Source organism: Chlamydotis macqueenii, chromosome 17, assembly GCF_036417535.1.
Source record: "Chlamydotis macqueenii isolate bChlMac1 chromosome 17, bChlMac1.mat, whole genome shotgun sequence".
NCBI classification, from domain to species: domain Eukaryota; kingdom Metazoa; phylum Chordata; class Aves; order Otidiformes; family Otididae; genus Chlamydotis; species Chlamydotis macqueenii.
Genome location: NC_141572.1, coordinates 10,938,772 through 10,959,666, shown reverse-complemented (window position 1 = coordinate 10,959,666; position 20,895 = coordinate 10,938,772). Strand labels below are relative to the sequence as shown.

Genomic DNA, 20,895 nt, shown 5'->3' with positions numbered 1-20,895 from the left:
ACCTGTGCAAAGGCTTATCCCATCCTTTGCCCCCAAAAGCCTTGATCCTGCTTCATCTGTGCAAAGTGATTGAAAGAGTTTTTCAGTGGTGTCCCGTCTGCGGCGCCTGGGAACTCTCTAAGCTTTGGTACTCGGTGAGTCTGTTAGCGGAGCTGCGAGTCACAGAGGGGCCTGGTATCTCTGTGCTCGGGCAGAGGGCAGGTGAAGAGAAGAGGAACAGGCTGCAAGGTGGTGATTGTCTCCAGACCTATTGGGAGAGTGTGTGAGAAGGCTTTCTGCCCTGGCAGCCTGGGCTCCGGGCCCTGCCGGGGTCATCTGCCATCCTGGAGGTGCCGGCAGCCCATCCTGGAAAAGTGCGTTAGGCACCTGTGTTCCCACTGTGTAGCTGCTGGTGTGTGGTGCCCTCACAGGGGATGCTCCTGGGAGAATTTTCTGCACGGTCGTTTGCATGGTCTAGGAGTCGCCCAGAAGGATCGTAGTTGTTTTAACACTCTTTTATGTCCTGGTGCAGTATGAGCTTGAGGTAAGTTTCGAGTGCAGAGGTGTTGCAGGCTTTGCTGAAAGTAGTGAAGGTGGTGGAGCACCCTCTTCAAACTGCCTTGGGCAGAGGGCCCACAAAGGAGAGAGGAAGGGTTAACTTAAAGAGAACGACATGACTCACTTAGTAAATAGCAGTTAATAGAATTGCCGTAACTACTTAAAATTATTTTCCCAAGCAGATGGTCAACTATTAGATAACACGATCTTTGGATGTATTTGTTTTCAGGTTTCTTATCAGGCTCGTAAGTCTCAGACCTGCGTAACTCAAGAACTATAGTAATTGATAAATTCATTCTCTGCACGAGAGAAACTAACAGAGAGAAAGAAAGCGTGGCCAGCTCCTGCTGTTAGAGAGACATCCCCCAGAGCATATTGCCAAAGTGAAGGACAAAAAGATTAGATAAAGTGACCAACGGGGATGTGAGAATATTTCAATTGAATTAGATATGTGGAAGAAATACCTTATTTCGAATCTCAGTAAAAAAGACAATACAAATGTAATCGCATATCACAAAAATACTATGAAAATGAAATCCTGTCTGATGTGGCAAATGGATTAAATTCTGAATTAACCAGGAAAGCTATAAGCCTCTGAATTTGTAGAGAAAACACGTGGGTACAAACTGCAGATATGTATGTGTGTATATAAAATAAAAATTACCTATTCCAGGGTGTAGGGGGCAGGGGGGAGGCAAGCAGGCCTCCTTTTTAATGCTCTTCATGTGGTAGATTTGTAATTTACACACGTACATAATCTGTCTCACTTTCTATATGTATTTTTAAACATAAAAAATAGAATCAGCACCATCCTGTTCCAGGTCAGGGGATGTCGAGCCCAGTAATGACATTTTTAGCCTCTGTCCTTCTGTCAGTGGGTGCAAAAGACACTAAAGATCTCAGCTGAAAAGCCTGCTGCCAGGTCTCACGTGTTTGCATTTCTATTTTTGCTGATATTTTAATAGGATGTTTCCATAAGGGCTGCTGGCCCTATTGCCTTTGGATGTAATCAACTTTTGAAAGCTATTCATCTTTTTTGTTTAATCTTCAATAACGGATTTTATGTAGAGCCATGTGGTTAAGTCCTCTTAAGGACTACTGGGAAAAGCTCAGTTCAGCAGAGGTTTGGAGGCACTGTTTTGAATATTTACTCTTCCTTTCAGTTGTGTTTCTCCAAAGGGTCCGGGCTGGCTGGCTGAGTGCATCCCCTTTGGTCTTGAGCCTGGCAGCTTTTCCATCTGGTGAGGAGGGAAAACCTCCTCCTTTGCCACTTCCTTTCTGCACGGGCGACTGATGGCTATATGATTTCTGGTCTATACAGGATGTTTAAGGCTTCACAGATTTTCCACCAAACGCTTTCTTTCACTATGCTTCAGCTCTTCGCTTTGGTTTGACATTTCCACCCACGTTTTTACACGTGAGATGCAACAAGGCATAGTGTGGCTAAGCTCTCTTTAAGAGTTCTGTGCAGCTGCAAGTGAGGTGTTTTCCATTCGAAAGCTGGTATCAACATCTCTCTCGGTGTCCTGCAAAGTTCATCCTTGTCTTCAGCTTGAACGGATTTCAACTCTTCTTGTTCATTCTCTCCATCTGATCTGGATGGTGAATAACTCTCTAGGTCCTTCTTTATTGCGTACTTTGCATCTGAAAATGGAGATGGGCTATTAAAGCTTTCTTTTTTTTTCTTTTTTTATTGAACTAAAACCCAAGAGATCTTGAGCTGTGCGTCAAGGAATCAGCGAGGATTCTCACAAGTCAATGGATAGTTACTCCCTTTCATTGGCATCTCATATTTAGGAACAGAAGGCTTGGTTGTCTCATGCATCACCTTCAGGTTTTGCATCAGTGCACTGGAACAGTCTTAGTAAAGTAACCTGAACACAACAGCACCAGTTCCTTGCCTCTCTGCTCATTTTGAAAAGGCAGAGAAAGCTACCCGCTTACGGACATGCTTGTGTAGCTGAACGTGGAGGCTTGGTCTGTTAGGGGTAAAGAACCCGCAGCATTCTGCCTTGGGAGGGCAAGAGGATGCACAGGAGGTTTAACCTGTGAAGGCTTCAGTTTCCTCTCTAGAATCAGAAGAAACCTCTGCCCTCACAAAGGTTGCATCTGTGTCAGGAGTAATTATTGCTTGTATTGCACTTTTTTTTTTCCCCTGAAGTAAATCTCTGTAGATGAGAATGGACAGATGGCACATACAACTCTCAATTGTGGAAAATATCCCCAGAAGGTACTTCAGGGTCATCTAATCCATGCCTCTGTCCAAAGGCAGGATCAGCTATGCTTTTCCCATTCTTGACAGCTATTCCTCCATCCTCTTCCTAAAGACCTGCAGTGGAGACTCCTTACTTTCCTGGCATGCAGGAAATACCCTGATGGCCAACTTGAACCTCCTTCCTCACCCTGACCACAGCGGGCATCCCACAGAGCATCAGCAAAGAGTATTTAGGAGTGGCAAAGAGGATTTAGAAGTGCTTCAGCAAGCGCAGGCATTTGGTAAATGTGAGTAAAGGTGTGCTCTCTTTCACTCCTCAACCTGTGCTCTGGAAGGAGCAAATCGTACGAAACCTGGCTACCTTGTGTCTGGAATGACTGGAGATCTGCAGTAGCCTAGGAGGGATGGGGTAAGCAGGCTGCGCTACAGCTCCATGTCATGATGCAGTTGCAAAGTCAGGATCAAATTGTTTGGATAAACACACAGTGATGAGGTTATGAAAAGAGCTGAGGAGCCACTAAGTGCTTAGGAGAGTTCAGAGAAAAACCAAATGCAACAAGATGGCTTCTGTAAAACCTAACGTGTTCAGTGTGATCGTTGCTGTCAGGCAAAGTGCTCACAGTGCTGCGGCATGTGTCTGAGTGCAGGCTTTGTCCCTTCCTGTTCAGGACGCCTGGGGCTTGATATGGGTGCTATAAACAGACATCTAGTGCTATGTGAGACATCCCGATGGCGCTGGCAGAGAATGGGATAGGACCTGAGGGAGGCGGCTCTCTTTCTAAAGTGACAGCAGAGGCTCAGGTGACAGCTCAGAGCACTTTAGACTTCCCTGTTCACTCACATTGAAGCAACTAACTCAAACCTTATCAGTTTAGTTTATGACTTGTTTGGGAGAAAGGATGCTTTTCATCATTGGTCCTGTTGGTTGATTATTAAAAACAAAAATTACCAGGTAGCATAAAACACATTGTCTCTTATGTAAAGTACATGCTAATGACGTTGTAGAAGATACACAAGAGCAGGAGTACTGGATCCTCCTTGCCCACAAAACTGCAGTAAATCTAGGACCAGGAAGGCCACATTTGAAATTTTATGTTTCTTATGAGGCTCTTGCTGATGGTTTTTAAATTTTTTTTTCTTAAAGTTACACATTTCAAGACAAAATAAAATAAGTAATTTCTTACAACTACAAATGCAGTAGTAGAAGGCAGAGTTTGAAAAGAAATGACAGCTACAAGTTTGAAAAGACATGACAGCTACAAGATGGATCGTATTTATCTTAGATGGTAAGTCAGGGGTTGTGTGCAGTAGGTTTATCACTATCTGACAGGTAACAAGATAAAGTCCAGGTGTTACATAAGGACATGGAAAGACCTGAAACAGGAATAAAGAATAGCATTTTTAGGGGACATTTGCAAACAATGCATCTGAGACAATGGAGAAGTTAGCAGGGAGTGAAATTTCTTGCAGGGATGGTTTAAGCCAGGGACAAGGGGGAGGGAAAGGCATACAGAGGATGAGGGAATCTTCCTGTCCCGCTCTGATACCAAGAAGAGGAAAGGGGGATTTTCCTGGAGCTTTGGAGACGTGAGGAATGACATGCTGGGCTCCTGCCTGTGTGTTGATTAGCATTTGTGATTGCACTCAAATCTGGGATGGAAGGCACTCAGGCATTCTCAGGAGGCCTCTCGTACTTGCAGATTGGGGCTGGTTTATCTGCCGGCTAGCTGAGATACAGCATTCCCTGTCTCCCTGTCCCCTGTGTTTGTCTCAGGCACCGCTCAGAGGGAGAGTTGTGGCTCCTTGTTCAGCAGCTCTTCAGGGAGGGCAGGAGAGGGATCGTTCGCTAGTGGAGCCATCCGGAGCTGTGCTGAACCTGAGCCAGTGTCAGCCGGGGGTCACGCCTGCGTATCTCCCTGGGCACAGTCCCTCACGCGTTTGAGTGAGTAATGCTGTTGAACAGGGGGAAGTGTAATTTGGTCCCATTCTGCTCTTTTAATGCGTCCCTTTGGGAGTGGCAAGGTTTGCACTGTTTTCCCTCTTAGAAGATTCTTTCCTTATTTAGTATTCAGACCTCACAGACTCTCCCATTTTTTGCCTGATTTTGCTTCTTTGGAGCTACTTTGTTTTGGTTTTAGACTATTGTGTTCTTCTCTTGCTTCTTGTCTCCCCTTTCCCACCCCCCTCCTTTTTTTTTTTTTTTTCTTACTAGAGGAGCATAAGTGTTTCTGCTCTTTTTGTTTGTTCTGTAATGTTGGCCTGTTACCCACATCCCTCTTCTTGTACTGGGAAAGTCCTCTACAAACTGACCTATCATTTTGGTTATTGACGTTTCCCCAGAATGGAATTGTCAGATCCTGGTATGAATCAGTTGTTGAGGTTAAGGAGTTAAGGGATGTACGCTGTTAAATATCATATTCTGTGGTGATAACAACTTTGGTTTCAGTATGAGTTCCATATACTTGGGCGCAGACTGGGATTTTTCCATAGGAAACATTCCCCAGGATAAAAGACAGCTAAGAGGTATGTGGCTCTTTAATACAGTCTTCAGAAGAGAGGCACGTGATTGAAATTTATTTCAATAATTACAGTTTCCACATACGTCCAATCCACAGATCAGTGCCCAGGTTCAATGGGACGATGGAAAATCACATCAGACTGACTTGGGCTGGCACAAGCACCACTACAGTTCCTGGAGCATGTGCAGGGAAGCACGTTGACTTCTGAAAGTTTCTTAAATGTTTTGCAGCATGGCAAAAAAAAATGGCCTGTGCTAATGGCTACCTAGTCAAGGATTCCTTAAAATACCCTGATTCCAAAAAGTGCTTCCCTCCCAGAAATCAGAGCTCTTTAGCTGGACCTGTTAAAACTGAGGCACCTTTGTCAAACACGTAAAAAATTATAATCTTCTGTTTTATGTCTTCCTGTGTCTTACTAAATACTCATCCAAACTCTGCTTGACCATTATGATTCATTTAGGGTTATAACATGGGTAGACATAGAGGGTTCTGGCAGAATCGTGATTCTTTTTCTCTGCTGCAACTGTATGGTGTCAGCTCCTGCAGGACATAGAAAGGTAAGAAGCTGTGTTCATGGGGTGGAGACTGGAAAGAGGATTCATTGACAGTTTTTATTTGCTTTCCTACTCCGTTCCTAAAGGGAAACCTTCCTTTTCCTCCATGTGGCCTCAGTACAGCCTAGCTGTATGATTACAGTAGGCACGAGATGGACACAGTCTACTTGGGAGAAACCACCTCAAAGTCTTGGGGATGTCTGTTCTCGGCACCTCCCTGGGATCCATCTCTACTTGACTAACAGCTTTTGTGTTTGGAGTCCAATGCTGCAGTCCTCTAGGAATTTACCTTGGGAGTCTTTTTTGGTTTATCCTTGTTCAGGCAAGGTGTGAGGATTATGGTTGTCATGCATTTAAGAAATGATTGCAGATTTCTTTACAGCTGGAGCTTTTTATGATCTCTTATTGTGCAGAAATTGTAAAATATCTTATGTCTTCATAGGAGAAAAGGGCTGCTTCCCAAGCACGGTAGAGTTGTCTCTGTTGTAGCAGAGTACTTGCTGCTGCTCTCCTTGCCTTTCTTCCTTCCTCTAGATGAGCACACTAACTCATAAACAGCTAGCAAGTCTGGTAGAATGTTTTCTGAAGTGGTTTATGAATGGCTTGGTTCTCCAGTGCAATGGTTTGATGCAGAAGGAGAAAAACTGATGACTAAAAATATCATTACCCCATCAGCGTCTCTGGCGTGAGCATGGAGAAGAGGAAGTGGGCAGAGGTCGCAGGCTGTTACTTGTGAGTAGCACAAGGACTTAGGAAATGAAGGAAGGACTTGGTTAGAGTCCTCAGAGCACCAGCTGAACACTGAGACTTTGGGATCAGTAAGAAGTGATACTGGAGAGTTCTTAATAAATTGGATTATAATCAATGACTTGGAAAAAAGTAAGTCACTTTGAGTACCTCTAGAAAGGCTTGTATTGACGTGGCTGGCTGAGAGTGAAAATGCAAGTCACTTTGAAGAGTGACAGAAGTATGGTGCAAGTCATAGCAAAGAGAAGAGGGAGGGGCAAACTAAGGGCATATGGCCTTGAGACATCAACTCCTCCTTATCCACAGAGGGTGGCAGAGTCCTAAAAATGCCTTAAATAGCTTTGAGACTGAGAGAGAAGCACTAACGGGATGATGAGGCGTGACACAGAGCAAATAAGCATTAGCAAGTGTCAGGGTAAGTACCTTGAAAAATGGAAGAGGGAAAGTTTCTGGAAACAAACTAAGGAGGCAGAAAATTTGTTGTTGTGGCTTTTGCCTGTTTTTGGGATGAACACACACCACCAGCATTGTCACTCTGTCTAAATACTTTTTCACTAGTAGCTGATTGACACCCTGAGGTGAAATGAGTTGGGTAAAACATACTGGTGCGCAGGGTGGGGGTGCGAGGGGCCAGGACACACCCTGGGGCATGGGAGGAAATAGTTTCTTGCCTTGGCCGAAAGTCAGCCAGTATTGCCAGGCACAGGGAGTGCGTGGTTGATCTCTGTGACTGAGCTAGCAGTGAACAGCCCATATGGAGCAAACGGCAGCCAGTGAGGTGGGCTGTGCAGGGGCAGAGGACGGGCAAGCTCTGGAGGTGTTCGGACGGGCTCTGCCACTGTGTCAGCGGGGCAGGCTCTGCGGAGCTCGGGCTGAGTGCTGCTGTGTCACTGCTTAAACTGATAAGGGAGCAACTTGGGGAGGAAGGATGTGATGAGCTGTGTTAGCGACCCCGTGGACTCTTGACTGCTTTTCATACTGTGGGTGTGTATGAGTCAAGCCACTTAGGTGGTAATGGGAGCTTGATGGTGAGTCCTCAGAAATAAGCCTTGCTCAGAGGGGTCGGCGTATGAGCCGTGGATGAGCTAATGCAGCTTTGCTTTGGCTTAGAGACAGGTAGAATTTGCTCATCTCTGTTCAAGTTGTACGGTGCCTTCATCAGGATAGGGCAGGACAGCTAGGGAATCATTTTAAATTACAGGGAGAGAAATGGAAAGAGTTATATTCCTTCTACAGTAGAAGATGGGATGTTGGTTGACCTGGTACAACACCACTCCCTGCACTGGAGTAGAATGAGTTCTGTTTCATTGGCAGAGCTTACGTAAACACTACTTGCAGCCTGCAGAAGGACGCTGCTTGGAGGAAAGGGAGCAGGGATCACAAGGCCTGGTAGGGAGCAAGCCTGTAGTTAGAGAAGGCAAATAGGATTTGGGAACAACTGGATAAAAAAGCAGGAAATGAACAGATGTACCCAATTCTCAACTGCCTGCCTGGAAACTTCATATAGAAATGAGAGGTGAAGTCACATCTGGAGAGAGGTCTATTCCATTATTTTAAAATATACCAGAACGGATGCATTAGCAATATGATAAATATTTTCAGAGCAGATTCCTCCCTTGCCTATATTTCTGAGTGGGTCACCTCTTCTTGATATCCTGTTTCCTCATTTATCTTTTTTTTTTCTTGAAGGAAATGCTCCTTATGTATGAACACAGCTGGCTTCAGTAGGGTTGTGGGGAGGCAAAGTTTGCTTTTGAGTTATTCCCTCACACAGGAAAGGAAAACTGGCTCCTCAGAGACATTGTGGATGAATTGGCAGTAGTAACTTGTTTCTGGCCATGGTACGTGGTTTTAATTATGCTTTTTTACATATCTGTCTTATGAAAGCTTATCCAAATGCTCCAATTTTTTATTTTTGGAAATGCCACTGTAGGTAAATCAACATCATCAATCCTGAATACAAATTCTTTGTTCCAAAATCCAACGTGTCTCTGTGCCTTTTGGCAGTATATTATGATGCCTGCTGCCCAGTGAGACTTTAGTCTGGTGAGCACAGGGGAACCTTTTCCCTTTTGTTTGTTTGTTTGATCTGGCTTATTTAAGTGCTGGTCATTCAGCCTTACTTAGTTTTGTCCTCCCTGGCTTTTTGTGACCATTAGAATGGGAATAATTACTGTGGTTTGGTTTTTTTTTTTTCTTGCTTTTAAACATTTATAACATCCACTTAGGAAAAAAAAAATGGTCAAATGCATTCTGTTCTAGTCTTCTCTTCCGCTACTGCAATAAAAATTAATCCACTTCTAGCACTTGGAGGGCAGGAGGCAAAGCTGAAATACAGGGTTTGGATTAGCCATTCCTGTTAGCCAGCCCGTCTGTGTTACGACCTTTGCTGGTTGTCCAGTGGGGTTTCATTTTTAGGACGTTTTTGTTTTGTGATTTTTATATGGGGTATAAACAGGAGGAGAAGAAAGACGCGAGACAAGCGAGAAGGGTATGATTTTATTCTGCTTTTTGTTGCTGCCACTGCTGCAGTGGTATGAGTGTCTCTAGTAATCTCCTAATTGATAAAGGCTTTACACCCAGATTACCGTGCTTGTTCTTGCCGTGAGCACAGCCTCCTTTTTTGGCCTGGACTGCAGCAGAGATGGAAGTGTAAAGCAGAAATGTTGTCCCTCTTCCCTATTTCTGCACTGACACACAGAGATCAGGGGCAGTACAGATCTGTGAAGGGCCATTTCTTTTGCCCTTCACAAGTATGTGGAGTGAAGGTTTTAAGTCTTGGAGGGTTGCTGCTTTCCTGCAAGAGGAGATTAGACCAAGTTTAGCAAAGCTGAAGCCCTCATTTTACTCAATATTTCTGGAGAATTTGCAAAGCCAATCCAGAAACCTTGTTACCTCACTGTAGGGTTTACACTGGAAGAAGACTTTACTTCCCAAATGGAGACAAGCTCTGTGCTTCAAAAGATCCTTGGCCTTGCATTTATTGCAAGTCAGAGCGTCAATGTCTCAGATGATGTTTTGGATAAAGTCTGAAACAATCCTCTGGAAGGGTCAGCCAGCCATGTGGAGCCCCTTGATAGAACAAGCATTTCCAGACTTGTATGGGTGTCCACGTAGGCAGGGACGCAGGACACTGGGCGTCTGTAACTCTGAGGAAAGTTGAGGGAAACTGCAAGTGCTCCAGGTACCTGAAAACCAAGAGCATGGTGTGCTGATAATTTTGCCTGCTTTGTTTCACTTGTATCCTTTGTTAACAAAGAGCAGTCTAGAGGGAAATAGTCTATTATTAATATTTAATTTCCTCCTATTACTGTAAGCAGATGACCTAAAAGATCATTTAGCCAGCAGCCAATAATAAAGCAAATAGGGGAACAAGAAAAAGTATGTCTTGGTTAGATGGGTGATGCCTCCTTCCTCCTTGCTTTCCTGCCCCACCAGCCAGATCCCTTCATCCTTCAGTAGAAGGCAGGGGTGAGGATGCTCTCTGACAGCTCCATGCACACTGGCTTTGTGTGAGCAGTCAGGGGCATAGGGAAGCTGTTCTACATGAAGTATTTGTAAAATACCGAACTTCAGAAAGGAAACCACTGAGCAACGCGGAAAAGTTCTACTGCTGCCTTCCCTATCGTTCTCCCCGAAAGGACAGCTGTTTTCGTTATGTTTTACAGCCTGAGTTGTTTTGCAAATGTGTGCACTGCCTGTGAGCACATTGGCTCATTTATTGTGACTTGATCCTCTAAAGAAATGGGGAGAGACAAGATTTCTTCAAGCCTTTGATTTAAAAGATAGGGAGATTCTCTTTGAGCTGAAGGGATTTCAAAGGAGCATAAAAACTGACAAGCATCTCCCCCTCTAGGCTTTGGGAAGTAGGAAACAAATGATTTAGCAGCGCCAATTTTTCTGCTTAGTGTGGATTCAAGGGTTTTCCCTAAGGGAACTGGGTAATCTGTACGTGGCTGGTACCTGGGAAGGATCATGTTGTCAAAAGGAGATGCTAGATCGTGATCTGTGGAATGAGCCTTTATGAAGGCTCCCCCATGGCCTCATGAGCTGCCTGCTGCCTTGCTTGCTCCGTCCTGAAGCCAACAAGGAGAAACCAATCCTCTCTGGAGCCCGGGGGAGCTGCAGCCTGTCACTTACGTGCCCATAGACTGTCTTGGGTGCCCTGAGGGCTGCTTATCCCCTGCAGATTTTGCAAATATCTGAGAGCAGCTGTCACACTGAAGCCTTGCAGACATTATCATATATGTCAGCCTGGCACACGGAGCAGAGGGTGCATCTTCTCTGCACCCCTGTGACAGAGTGTGGGCATCCAACCCTGGGATGCTTGAACTCAACCTAAAGGAGCTGAAATCAGGAAATGAGCTTATCTGAGGTGGGTGATTTGAACCAAGCAGTGGCCAAGGGCTCACCTCAATGCTTTTTACACTCAGGAGAAAGAAGGGGCAACACATTAGTCCAAAGCCAACTGGAGATGGCAAACAAAAGCTTGCTGAGGCTCCAGTGGTGAATTGCTTCATGGGAACATGCTGTTCAGATGCTTTATTGAATTTTCAAGGAGCAGTTTTTCATTGGGGCTGAAATATGAGAGAGAACAGAGTGTTCCAAGTCACTAAAAACGAGCAGAGCAACAGCTTTACAGGTTTGTGAGTGGCAAAAAAGGTTTATTTAATAATGGGAAAAAGGCCGGAACATAGCCCAGGGTATCAAGAAGGAATTAATCCAATTAACAAAAATAAAACACAGGCTTAAGAAGAAATACTAATGGTAACCGTCTAGCAGTTGTGTGATACAGATTATTTTTCTTAAATTTCAAGAGACTTGCAATATTGATCCCTCAAGGGCCTGAAATGTTAAATATACACTTCCCCAGTGAGTAAAGCAGGTTGGTAATTAATTTTGTCTTGTCAGACCTGGCTGCTGAGCCTTTGAGTCTTGCATGAAGTAGATGATTCTGTAATAAATTTTGTATTGCCTCTGGTTGTATGTCGTCTTCTCTAGGTGGTCTGTTTTTCATTTTGTCCCTGTGCAGTAAATCTCTAGCCATATGAGCAGAAAGACTGAGCTTGTTCTTGTTTTAAAGCAAGTTGCAAATAATTCTACAATTAAAGACTTGTTGCCCTGTTGGGTGAAAGCTACAGCAGGCTGACACTGCAAGAGATGAATGGGGCGAGATGGGTGAGTTTGGGTTGAACATGGGAACCTCCTGGGTGGTGGCACCTTCGGCAGCAGGTGAGGCCTCTGATGTGCTAGGGTTGTGTGACTAGTAATTGCTTTGCTGATATCAGTGGCTACTGCAGAAGCACTGACACTGAAGGAGACACAAAATGTTGTGTTGTTGTGGCTGGGACACCTGCTCAGCTCCGGTCATTTCTCTTCTGAGATGTGCTGGCTCTGCAGAACGCACTAAAGTGTTTTCCAGTCCCTCTGAGAGCAGAGGGGGGAAGGACATGTTGTCCTTTTCTGGACGTAACATCTCACACATTGCTTTGGCGTAAATGGCTGGGGCTTGGGGTGAAGAATCAGGCCCCTGTTTGTGAAGGGGGATGGGAAACAAGGGACTAAAATTCAGAGGTAAAAAATTCAAATTTAACATCAGACCATAAAACAAACAGTTGAAGCAGAAGAGTAAAAGCTCTGGTTTGTCAGAAAATACGATGTGGTCATTAAAATCCAGATTCCAGCATTGTGCTTCATCAGGATACATGCAGATCTGTGGGCAATTCCAGTTTTGTGTGTGTGCTGAACAATTAATATGTGGGGAACCTCTACAGCGTAGGTTTGTTACTTCCCTCCATGTCCTGTTGGAAAATGAGTTTGACATGAGACAATGAAAGAGTCAAGGCTGACTCCTTTCAAGAAGTGATTTATTTGGTTCTTTTGACTTCACCTCAAAGTAGCTTGTCGGGCTGTTCATGGTGGTTTTATTTTACGTAGCAGTTATTTTGGCCTACGTGTTTCATAGTAATTTGTTACATTTTTCTAAACTTGCCCTCACACTGGAGTTTGGTCATGAGCTTGACCTGCATGGAAACATGTGAGCATGGTAGGAAGCGGAGAGGTGTATGGTCCCTGCTCCCTTGCCAGAGTATTACCCCACTGCCACCTCTGCTGCCACGGTGCCAAGGGACATGGGAGCGTCCATCCGGATCGGAGCCTTCGGGCACAGCCGGGTGTTCCTCTGACAGCACACACACTGGCTTTCTCTTACAGGCCTGTTTTGCCCACTGCTTCTCTTGTTTGGTTGGGTTTTTTTCTCCTACCAACTTTTTCCTCTCTTTTTTTTTTTTCCCCCTTTCGTGCTCACACACATGCACAAAGCATTGTTTATTTTTCATCTTGCCCTTTCTGTTTTCTCTCCCTCCAGATTTTCTTTATTTCTGTCTTATATTAAATCTAATCCCCTTCCCTGGAAGGCAGGCTGGGAGCAGGGGGGCTTGTTTTCAGTATCACCGCTTTGAAACAAACCTTTTGGGATTTATAACAGACGATCAGATGCTAGCGGAGTGATGTAGGAGACACTGGCATCCCTGAAAATCAACAAAGTAGAAGCAATCTTTAGGAGGTCAGTGGAAAACTAGAGTTTCTGCTAAAGGAAGATAGACAATATAGAGACTTCTTGGAGTTTTTTGTTCTTTAGAAAAGATTAAATGGATGATCTTTATCTTCCTCTTAAAAGCTAGATCACAAACTAATCTCTTCTGTTGATTTCTTCCACACAAACCAAACAAAACACATAAATGAGATTGCTGAAGGTGGAGAAAAAGCTAGGTTTTTGAAGCACTTCCAAACCACCAAGAATCATTCACTTTCCTTTCAAATGCAGCATTAGCAATAGAGCTCTAAATCAATGAAAGGTCTAAAATTAGATTATATTCCTGAGATCAGATGTGAATCAGAAGTTAATCATATTTTCTTTTATTATCACTGTCTTTACCCTTTTATTTTATCCTGAGAAATTAGGTTTCTAACTTGAAAACAGAGTGAACTGTGAAGGCATGAAACCCTGCTGGGTTAGACCACACCAAATCACCGGGGGATGGCGTCCCAAAATTCTTTGGGTTTGGAGGTTCATGTTGCACCCAAAACCGAGCTCGAGCGTTTTGTCAGCTAGTGCTGTGTGTCCTTCTGCCCTAGCTCTCTGATGTTTCAAGTAGCTGTTTTCTTAAATTAATGAGAAAATATTACTGCTAAAGTTCACTAAATAAGGTTTAAAACCCACTCTGGAAGTGACAGGGTAGGACAGCAAGCAGTCACCTCTTGGCTGTGGCATGAAGCTCAGGGAACTGTACTCTCTGTTGCTGTATTTTAGCTGAAACTCACATCTGAAAGCAGAGGTACGAGGTGACCTGCAAGATAAGTGTGCAAGGGAGGCACGCAGCGTGCAGATGATGTGTATCTGTTTATATGAAACGGCAGCTGTAGGGACTGTGTTTCCTTGCGAGTGGCACCAACTTCAGTCCCAGATTTGTGTGTGTGATACTGTAGGAATGTGAATGTATACTTGAGAGATGGCGTTGGCATTGTGCCTGTGCGCGTGTTTCTGGGCGAGGTGTACCTTGGTGGATGTTGCTGGCTGGTTGTAGTTGAAGAATGATGCTGACCTGAATCTGTGGATGCAACAAACACTATGGACAGTGCAGGCATAACGAATAAATGGTTTGCTTATAGGATAAAAATGTACATGAACAAAACCAGTTGTGTTGCAGGAGAGGAACCTGTGGAGACCCTTGCAGAGAGTGTGCGTATTGAGCTGGGAACTTCTCCAATCTGTCCCTGTCTGACATACCTCAAACTCTTCTGCCTGCTGCTGATCACCTTCCAGTATCTGTGCACTTGAAGGAAAGACTGGGTATGGCATCAGAGTGGTGACCACACATGCCAGCAACATAATCCACTTACGAATGAAGGTTTGTGTCATCACACAGAGCAGCGTACTGGTGCAGCATGCTTTTGTGGCAAAGTACGTGAGGGTGGGCAGCATGTGATGGCTCAAGTCTTGTGTTTGTGATCAGAGGGAGACAGGTGTATGTAAAAAGGCTCCTCCACCTTTCCTCTGTGCAGCCACAGCACTTGCCAAGGCGTAATTAGTGGGGCTCTCGTGTTTCAGGGCAGACTATTGAGCAGCTGCTGAACTGCCAGCTCAGTTGGTAGCCTCAAAAACAAAACATCCCTTGTTTCTCATTGCCACTGTGAAATACTGCCTTCCTGAACCTTGGGTTCAGCCCCGCAGCTTTCAGGATAGACAGAATGTGAGATTTTTGCCAATGATGTATTCTTCTAGGTCTGTTTAATATCCATTATCAATTTAATGTGCCACTTTAATGAGATTTTGCTTTTTCCATCTCCTCCGTAGAGCTGATTACTTAGCATATGTGGTTGGTGTTTGTTTTTGTTTTTTTTTTCTTAAGGAAACTACAAGAGAAGAAGTTGAATGTTCGCTTCAGTTGAAGAGAATATTTCCCAAGTCCTAGTGGAAAAAGGTGAAAAAGAGAACTGGAGGACCTTGCTAGTAGGTATGTACATGACAGGAAGCCATGACTAGCAGTGTCATTGTCAACAGGAAGCAAAAAGTCACAGCCGGTGTGACGCTGCCATACACGACACTTTCTGCATTGCATTGCCTGCTGGACTTTGTGGCCTGGGAAGCAGTGTATGCCTATGTGAGATATTCACCTGTCCATTCATCTGCTGGAGTTTGAATTATTCTGCATCTGGTTAATCCACTTTGCTGGAGTTGACAAGCCCTGGCTTTCTTTCTTGACACTTGCTACTCTAAAGATCTTGAACAGCTATGGGGAAAAAAGGGTGCGTGTGAGCAACCTTCACCATCTGGCAACGGAGTGCTCTTCAGATCCCAGGCAGCTTTGAGGTGTCTTTGCTGTTCAGTGCTCTGCAGATATGAACGCTGAGCTTTTCTGGCACGTTCTCACATTGGCCTGGTCATTCTCACCATGCTAGTACATGGGAAAGAAGACTTCCTCTCAGACGTAGCTTACATCATCCTAGAACTGGTTATTGCCGTGCTGGCCATCCTGGGGAACATCCTGGTCTGCTGGGCGGTCTATTTGAATAGCAACTTGCAGAACGTCACCAACTATTTTGTGGTGTCCCTGGCTGCTGCTGACATTGCCGTGGGCGTGCTGGCAATCCCCTTTGCCATCACCATCAGCACTGGCTTCTGTGCCTTCTTCTATGGCTGCCTTTTCATTGCCTGCTTCGTCCTGGTCTTGACGCAGAGTTCGATCTTCAGCCTCCTTGCTATTGCCATTGACAGAATCATTGCCATCCGCATACCCCTCAGGTAAGCACTGGCTGGGCTGGGGGACAGAGGGGGACGAGGGTTGTGAGGGGTGAACATCAGTAAAAACACCAGATCTGGAGATGAATTGAGGAAATAAAAGTTAAATGAGGATCAACACCTTTTCCCTTGTGATTTGAAAAAACCTTTTCTAGGCCTTGAAGGCTGCCTGGGCTGCTGGATCTTCTGGTTACTTCTTTTTCCAGTTCTTCTCTGTCCACATATGGTGTATGCCCATGGCATTGCTGTGGCACTGCCTAGGAGCTGTCGTTCTGTGTTCAGACAGGATCGTACGGTAACATCAATAACCTGCACTCTGAGCTGCAGCCAACAGCACCAGAAGGATCACTGCGGGAAAAGGGCAGAAAGCAGGGGAGGTCAACTGGTCTCCTTCCCCATAGCGAGAATGGGAGACTGCCGCAGCTGTAGCAGCAGGGTTGTGGAAAGTGTGGACGGGGGTTTTCTCTGAGGGGTCCATTAAATGTGCAGAGGGGAGAAGCAGCAGCCTACGAAGAATTGGGCCTTAGGAAGATTTCAAATAGCTTAGGCACTGCCTCTGGAAGCTAACTGTGTGTTAAGTCAAGGCAGAGGCTTGGCCCAACCCGGACCTGTGGTCTCTACTCTGGAATTTAAAGGAAGAAAGCACGTTTCAGTACTAGGGCTTGAAAGCTGAGTATGACTTGTTGCTACTTTGTGTGTGCCCAGGGAGGCTGACATGGGACAAGGGGAAGTTTTGCCACATGCACAGGGGCTGCTACTCAGCTCCGTTTTCCAGAAGCACATTGTTGTCACAGGATTTATGGACCGTGGGCGTGATGCAGCATTGCATTTTGTGGGCTGGGTTTGAATGCTTTGTGACAATGCTTCCAAGTCATTCAGTAAGCTCAAAAGATGTAGAGGAAGCCCCGAGAGAGGCCGGTGCAGGCAAAGTGTAGGAGTCTCCTTCCTTCCTGTCTTGTCCTTGGGAGGAAGCAGCACGTTCTCAGGAATGGAGAGACTTGCTTCCTATTCTGAACAACAAATGTGGCTGTAAAACTGGAACAAGTTTGTGATTGTTGTGCTCTCAAGTTTGAGGTTTTGGCTATCCTCCCTTCTGTCGAGTTTAAATCGCTTATGTTGATTTGTGCAATTTAGTTTTGTCTCTTGTGAATACTTCGGTCACCCAGCACTTATGTCGATTAACTCAAACCTCCCATTCAAAAATAGAAAGCATTCTTTTCCCTAGAGCCATGGAGATTACCTTTCCATGTGGACCAGTGCAGCATAGTCTTTCCTGAAGCCTTGTCTCAGCAACCTCATGCTGCTATAACATTACCGTTAGTTACTGGTTTCCAAAGCTGTTGTACCTGCGGCAGCCTCTGCTGTTGCTGTAGTTGTAAGGAAGAACTATGCCATTTCATTGCAGAGAGAACGGTCAATATTAGTTACCTATAAATTGGACTGTCTCCACTTTTCTACAGCTCCCCATAGAGATGGTTTCAGTTTATAAACCAAAATAATGCTAAATGGTACAAAGGAACACATGTAGAGTAGCCCTCGGGAGCTTGCCTCTGAAGTTATTTTCAGAAGGGCTAATGTCTTTAATTCATCTCTCATGATCTAACTCTGAAGACTTTTGCTGACAGTTTAAGTGCTCTTATTGCTAGAGGATAACTTGCCAGGAAAAGGATTTTAAAAATCTGGATTTCTGCCCATGTTTTAGGGTATCACTGTAACTATATTAGCTTGAAAATTTAATTTCCTAGAATAACCAAGGTAAAGAGTCTTTTAGAAAAATCTGACTTCATCAGTGTTGGGCACGGTAGCGGTTTTGCTATTGTGTTTTTGAAAAAACAGAGCACACCCTTTTCCGCCCCAGAAACAGGGGAGTTGATTGGGTGCAGAAACCTGCAGGTAGGTCCGTGTGTTCCTCCCCCTCCGTGTCCTCTGCTGGTTTGTCCTTTTGCAGTAGGAGCGAAGAACTTGTCAATTGTGTTTCCCCTTGGTAATTTATGGATGAATAAACATTAGATTTATAGCCTCAGATATGCTGAGAAAGTGGAAGCTGATTAGCTGAATTCAGAGAGAAATGTGATATGATTCAGACTGCTCACATCCTCATTTTTTTTCTTTTTCTAGTATCTGGTTGTCTCAAAAATGTGTCAAACCATTGGAAGGAAAGTTCTCCCACTAAAGATGCAATGTTCTCAGCCCGTCCTTTTAATGCCTGGGAAACCCTTTCCTCTCCTCCTCAGAGGACAAGAAAGGTAACACCAGGCATTCCTAATGTTCATTAGGTGAGCGCTCTTAAAAAAATAATAAACCAGACTTCCTTCACTCCAGTGAAATCGAAAAGGGCCAAACCTCTTTTTTTTTCTTCTTCTTTTTCTTTTTAACTGTTTAACATCTGATTTGTCCTAAGGAAGGGGACTGCACATCTCAGTGGGTTCATATGTGGATGTCTATTCCCACTGAAATAAGCTGTCAGTATTAAGGAGGCAGAAGAGTGGGATTTCTGATACTGCTTGGTTTTTGACACCTCGGTAGGTAATGAGAGTTACCTTTGGAATGATTTTTTTTCTGTGGGTAAAAGACCCTTCCCTAAAAAAAAATTGCAGTGAGGAAAGATATCTATAGGTAAAATTTAAAAATACTTAAAAAGTAATTTGTCTTATGGATTCTACCTTTCAAATGATTAAAACATTGTATAGAATTTGATAAACTTTCCAAAAGTTCTCAAACACTTTGCTGAGTTCTGTCAAGTTTTATACAAATGTAACACTTTGGAAATGGCAATGAGCACTCCCAAAGAAGTGAGTCTGAGCCATTGTTCCGTCTAGGATAAAATCCCAACCGAGTCTCTAACATGGCAGGTACCTGAAGACCTGTGCTTGCTGATACAGAACCCCTGGGTGTTCTAAACAAAACTGGCTGCGAGTCTGAGCTCCAGGATGAAGTCATGGGCCAAGAACAATTGCTGCTTTCCAGGCTCTTTGGTGCCAGTAAATGCTCAGCGGGCACAGTGCCCAGCCACGTGTGCTGTGCAGGCGTTTGTGGTGTAGATCCTCCTGTGGTGAAGGACAGGTAGCTCCCATGCACTGGAAAAAGAGGAGAAATTTTTCTTCCTGCAGCCAAACGGAAAACTTTTCTCAGGTTACTGCTGGCTCTGTGTGCTGGATTCAGGTATTCACCTGTGGCATAAATATTTACGCAGGTCGTGCAGTGCCAGCTACAGTACCCTGCTGAAGTGCAGGCCTTTTCTTCTGATGAAGGTTGCTTTGGAGCTGACTGCCTAAGCTACTGGGATGCTTCTCTGGGAAAGCATTGCTAAGGTGCAGCTCCCTGACACTGGGAACACTGGGAGAGATTTATCCTGTGCAGTGGTGATTGAAGCTGCAGCTCTGAGGTGGCATTGGGATGCTTTTCTGCCAGAGACTTGGGGAGCTGGACATGAAGAACTGGCTTCTCAAAGTCTGGTATAGGAAGAACAGGGGAGATGAACGCAAACCCTGAATAAAGTGTAGGAGATGGAAGGGACCTTTGTGCTGAGAACCGTCTGTTTCAGCAGTTACTTTAATTCTCTAGGGCTGCCTTCTCAAATGCTCGTATGTGAACATCTGAATCGGTGAATCAGGGATTTGATGTTTTATTGTCACCTTGAACCATATCTGGACTTCTTTCCCTGCTCACCATAAACTTTTTGACTTTATGACAATCATTTCCTACATGCGCTCATGTTTGTGTCAGATTATGGGTGGATTCAACCGAATAGGAAAGAAGAGTCATCCGCTTCCTCCTTTGAAGAAGAATGGGCATGGCTTTGAAAGCAGTGACAGCTGTCTATGGCTTCATGGGCTGCAGTGGAACTTGATGGTGCGAGGGTTTCAGTCTGGAAGCTGATCGTCCCACAGGAACAAGAATGATGCTTGCCCATTGTCCTGTTCGGAGCTCTGTGCCGCGCTGTGGGATTCAATCCTACCCTGTCTCCGTAGCATAGACAAGCACCTGTATCAGTTAGCACCTGGTAATGGGGGAGAAAGTTCCTTGACTGAAAGTTTTGGAAGAGGGTTGTTTACGTGGTGCATGAGAAGGTCTGGATTTGGTTTCTTGCTCTTGCCACAAGATTCCCTGGATGATCTGGGATTGCCAGTGTCTCTTATTTCCAGATACATATAATTGGGATAGAAAATCGTCCTTTTGTCTTGCCCCCTATGACTGCAGCTGTCTGAGGAGTGGGCTGTCGAGTGGATGTGTTCAGTGAACAGTGTCTTGTAGTGATTTGTTAAAAACCATTGAGCACTGGTGGAATTCAGATGAAAGCCCAGTGCCCTCAATGCTGGTGTGATGCAGTAAAGGTGGCTGACACGTGCTCCATGCTTGGCAGAGCCATCTGGCCAAGATGTGCAGTGCTGTTGGCCGGAGGTGGGTTTGGAAGATGAGCAGCAGAGTGGTTGGATGCTGTGATGGTGAGTTAGGCCAGCTACATATCACACAATGTATGGAAAGATTTTAACTCCTACCCGAGGCCCCCGTGGTTCTTATATCAGCTCTGTCTTCCACCCAGCTTCGTAGTTTATGAATCAGGCTGGATTTGTGCAAGAATCATTGTCTCGATGACACAGAGCTTAGGCCAAGGACCCAGCAGCGTCACATCCTCAGCCAAGTTGCTCTAGGCAGCGCAGGTGAGCTGTACATTGACCAAGCGCAGCTGTTCTCCTGGAGTCAGTTCGCCAGCCTGGTGGTTGGGAGAGCAGCAGGGCAGGTGAAATTATTTTGGGGAAAACATACACGTTTTCATGTGTTTGCAAAAGTGGGTTTTGTTTTCTAGAGGAGTCAGGTGACCTTGTCCCCACACCCAACTCCACCGTGAGTGTCCCTGTGCTCTGCAGTAATGTTCTTTGTATCTGGAATTTCACGAGTAGAAGTTGTTGTTTGTGCAGCAAGTCCAGTATTTCCAGGAAGCACAAAAACTGCTTGTGCACAGACAATCCAGTGCTGTCTGGACCCATCAGACATGCTACAAAGTCACCCGCCAACTATGCA

The 20,895-nt window shown here is 44.9% G+C and overlaps 1 protein-coding gene across 2 annotated transcripts in view; it reads left to right on the top strand.

Moving 5' to 3' along the window:
- The window catches only part of ADORA2A (adenosine A2a receptor), a 28,500-nt gene that overhangs the window by 1,101 nt on the left and 6,504 nt on the right, over positions 1–20,895 (top strand). For both annotated transcript variants that reach the window (XM_086761749.1, XM_086761748.1), the window contains exon 2: positions 14,984–15,876. In XM_086761749.1, coding sequence (XP_086617875.1) covers positions 15,527–15,876 — 350 coding nt within the window. In that variant the 5' untranslated portion in view covers positions 14,984–15,526. The remainder of the gene's footprint in view (positions 1–14,983; positions 15,877–20,895) is intronic.